Source organism: Psammomys obesus, unplaced genomic scaffold (assembly GCF_907164565.1).
Source record: "Psammomys obesus unplaced genomic scaffold, mPsaObe1.curated_primary_1811, whole genome shotgun sequence".
NCBI classification, from domain to species: Eukaryota; Metazoa; Chordata; class Mammalia; order Rodentia; family Muridae; genus Psammomys; species Psammomys obesus.
The window spans coordinates 7,365,316-7,369,287 of NW_026596433.1; the positions used below are offsets into that span (position 1 = coordinate 7,365,316).

At 52.3% G+C, this 3,972-nt stretch overlaps 1 protein-coding gene across 1 annotated transcript; it reads right to left on the reverse strand.

Moving 5' to 3' along the window:
* Nucleotides 1-1,165: 1,165 nt before the first annotated feature.
* Hand2 (heart and neural crest derivatives expressed 2) lies at nt 1,166-3,907 on the reverse strand. Its single transcript, XM_055597894.1, has 2 exons — nt 3,306-3,907; nt 1,166-1,942 (listed from the first exon to the last, which is right to left on the reverse strand). Exons 1-2 carry the CDS (start codon nt 3,861-3,863, stop codon nt 1,844-1,846), a joined length of 657 nt encoding a protein of 218 aa, XP_055453869.1. The 5' UTR covers nt 3,864-3,907; the 3' UTR covers nt 1,166-1,843.
* Between the last annotated feature and the right edge of the window lie 65 nt (nt 3,908-3,972).

Sequence of the window (3,972 nt, forward strand, 5' to 3'; positions counted from 1 at the left end):
CTCAGGAACGCTAGAGGGTTTGCGCCTGAAGGCAAGGCGTGAACATCGCCCCAAGGATGGCTACAGCTGGAAATCCTTTGGCAAGGCTCTACAACACCAGGTTATATATATACACGCAGTTTCATGAAACAAGCCGCTTTTTAATACATCTTCCTCCCTCCCTCCTTGAGATCCTTCCCCCTCCTCCGTGTTAAGAGCCCGTTCTTAATAGCACTTCAGTTTCTTTGATTTCTAGAGCCAGGGGTGAAGCTCTGTCTAGTCAAGTCCTGGGGGGGGGGGAACAGGCCACAGGGACACCCCCCCCCGGGGGGGGGATATTACAGGACCCGGTCACAGCAAAGCCCGGGACAGGCTGTTAGAGTGGGATAGTTTGCCACTTGCTCTGGCTGCAGCATCGCAGACTTCAGACAGCGAGCAGTTAATATTGAGTTCCCCGTAGCTCCTTGTAAATCTAACCCAACCCCTGGCCCCCCTTTAAATCTGTGGTCTTGTTCGCGATTTCTTACTTGACGTAAAATTCCTTGTTACCTAATCATAGACTCCTTTTCAAAAGACTCCCCTCCCCCATCGCCACTGCTCCTGTGAGAATCTTCTGATCGGGACAGCTAGCAAACCCCCTCTCCTCTCTCTCTCTCTCTCTCTCTCTCTCTCTCTCTCTCTCTCTGTAATAGTGGATAAAAGCCCTATATTTTGAACTAAACACCCCAGACTATTTCCTATGCCTGTAAAAGACCTGGAATCCTCCTTACACCTTCTCCACAGGAAAAAAAAAATGCACCCCAAACACAAAAGGAAGCACCAGGCACAGGGCTTCCAATAGATACCTATAAAACAAGGCCACTCCTTCACCTTCTGAACCAAGCACAGACCTTCTCCCAAACAGATGCTCCTAAAGACCACTCAAAGGTCTCCTGGGGGCTCCGGCAAGAAGAGAACACCACTGGATAGAAGAAGCCCAGGCCTTTGGGTCAGGATTTTTACCAGGACACTTTGCTTTAATAACAGCTCCGTTATCTAGGGAGCCTCAGGTTATACTGATGGATTAGAACCACTGACTCTTTCAAATAAAGTTGGAGGCAATTACGATAATTTAGTTTACTTCTGCATACTTTAAATAGTATGAAAACAAGTATAACAGCTTTGTTTTCAAAATTCTTTTGAGGTATCACCCATTTAAAGATTAGGGTTTTCTTTTTTTTGTAAAAAAAAACACAGTGGTTTATTGAATACTTACAACGTTTACACCTTCAATATTAATTAATTTCCACTTAGTTTTAGAGGACGGAAGTGCACAAAACAAGTAGCTCATGGAAACATCTTCCAATAGGGAACAACGACATTTGAAATGACAGCACTAGGTAACTGACCCCGACAGAAATGTTAGCGGCCCTGTTTTCTGCTTTGAAATAAAACTTTATAACCCCAGGAATATTTATATCCAAAGGCCGACCATTAAAGATACACTTCACATAGGCACTAGCGTTCACTTCTTTATCTGGGAAAAGTTGGGTAAATGGGGGAGGGGCAACACTGGTGTCTACACAGCCAAGAGGGGACATTCACACACAGAGAATGACGGGGTCCCTTACCACACGGGAGTGTCCTCTTCATATTAAAATATGGAATGCTCTTCTTCAAATATCCACTTTTTTTTTTTGAGAGGGAGGTGGGGAGCGGATGCGTCAAAGGGGGGCAAGAAGAGGGGGAAGGAAATTGCACATAAATAAACCGGATGATCCAACTGCAAGAAGTCCTCAGAACGGAGCCCGAGGGCTTTCGGGGAGTCCTGGGTCTGCATCTGGCGCCTTGGCTCCCGGCTCGCTAGCTCCCCTCCTTCTCCTCTTCACTGCTTCAGCTCCAGGGCCCAGACGTGCTGCGGCCAGCCTGTCCGGCCTTTGGTTTTCTTGTCGTTGCTGCTCACTGTGCTTTTTAAGATTTCGTTCTAAGCAGGAAAGGGGATGAGAGGGAGAGAAACGGAAAGACAAGTTCAGAGAGGATACCTGGTCCCAGCCACCCTAGCTCTTCCCGGGCTAGAGGACACAGCTAGAGCACGAGAGGGAACGCCTAAGAGAGGGATGGCTGTGGGTACCGGCCTCTGCAGAAAAGTTAAGCAGGCTTCCAGGGCTTCAGCTACCGCCTAGGCCTCCTCTGAAAAACGTTCAAGGACCCAGTAAGCAAATTTATAAACAACCGCCCGATTTCTAGTCTTTTACAGAGAAGCCGGGGCTCTTATTTTCCCTTTGACTGCTAGTGTAGGAGAGGAACCAGAAGCCGGCGCTAAATCTGCCTTCTGTTTTCAATAGGGATCCCACATCCAAAGGCCCCTCTGCTCTGGCCTGGGCCTCTCCCGCTAGCCAGCAGCGGTTCTGTGCCTTCAATTCCGCAGTACCTTTCTTCCAAGGGCCCTTGAATTCTCCGCTTATTCAAAAGGTCATTTCATTACGCATCAATCAAAGGGCGCCAAGACGCAAAGAAGAAAAATCTCCACAAATGGAAGCGTTTTCCAGGTTCTTCCTGGTCATAACCTTATCCAGAACACCACTACTTTACAGGCGGTAGGTAAGCGCCGGAGAAAACTTTGTAAGTGGCTCGGCATAACTCCGCGTTAGAGTAAATCACAACGACCATAAGTCTATTTATCTTACTCTTAAAAGGCACACGCTTTCTCAAAAAAAATTTAAAAATACTCGTGACATATAGCACTTGCAGAATTACGTTTTAACATCACAGCCAAAGACAGACTAAAGCTGTATTTTTAACGTTAAAGTTTCTTAACGTTTATTGCTACCTCTCCCGTACCATAGTAGCGAGAACAAACAGAACATTTTCATGGAGTTCAGAGGCGGAGGCAGCCTCGGTTTGGGAAAGGGGAATGTGATCAATAGTGAAATAATTGGAACCGAGAGCTCATGGATAGCTTACTTTAGAAATACTTAAGAGAAAGGTTGGCTTGGAGGCCAGATGAATGCAGAATGAGGGGAGCCCGGCCAGCGCGGCTGGGAGATTGCTTATCCCTACAGTCTCGGAGGCCGGTCCTAAGGGGCTAGAGGAGCCTGGAACCTCGTAGGAAGACCAGGAGCGCGAAGGTCGGTGGGAAACCCTCCCCTCCCGCTGCCGACACCCACCCGGGTCCGCCCTGCTCTTGCAGGAAACCGTCTTTACCACCGTAACTCGGTGAAAGCAACTTAGGGCGCAGCGCACAGCCGAGAAATTCGGTGAGCAAGTTCCCAGTCGGGGTGGAAAGAGCGGAAGAGCGGCCCCACGAAGCCCGAGCCCCTCAGCGCCCTGCGCCACCCGGTACTGACCAGCTCTTTCTTCCTCTTCTCCTCTTTCACGTCGGTCTTCTTGATCTCTGCCTTGAAGGCCTCCGCCTCGCCGTTCTGGTCGTCCTTGGCCAGCAGATCCATGAGGTAGGCGATGTAGCTGGTGGCCAGGCGCAGCGTCTTGATTTTAGAGAGTTTGGTGTCGGCGGGCACATTGGGGATGCACTCGCGCAGCTCGGCGAAGGCGCTGTTGATGCTCTGAGTCCTGCGCCGCTCTTTGCGGTTGGCGGTGCCCCGGCGCTTCACCGGGCGCGGCCCCCCCAGGCCCGGAGGCCCTGCACCCGGCGGCACTCCCCCATAATGGGAGTGGTCCAGGCCCGCGGCGCCGCTGGCGTACTCCGGGCTGTAGGACAGGGCCATGCTGTAGTCGGGGGGCGACATCTCCGGGTGGCCGAGGAGCCAGCCGTGGAAGTAGGGGTTCTCCTCGTGGCCGCAGCGGCTGGCGGCAGCGGCGGCGGCGGCGGCGGCGGCAGCGGCGGCGAACGGGTAGCCTTCATGGTGCACCACGGGGTGGTGGGGAAAGCCTCCCACCAGACTCATGTCGCCCTCCGTGGCCCTCCAGGCGCCCCAGCGTGCGCGCAGCCCCGCCGCGCCCTCGGCCCGGGCCCCGGCCTCGGCGATCGCCGCTCCCCCCCACCCCCCACCCCCC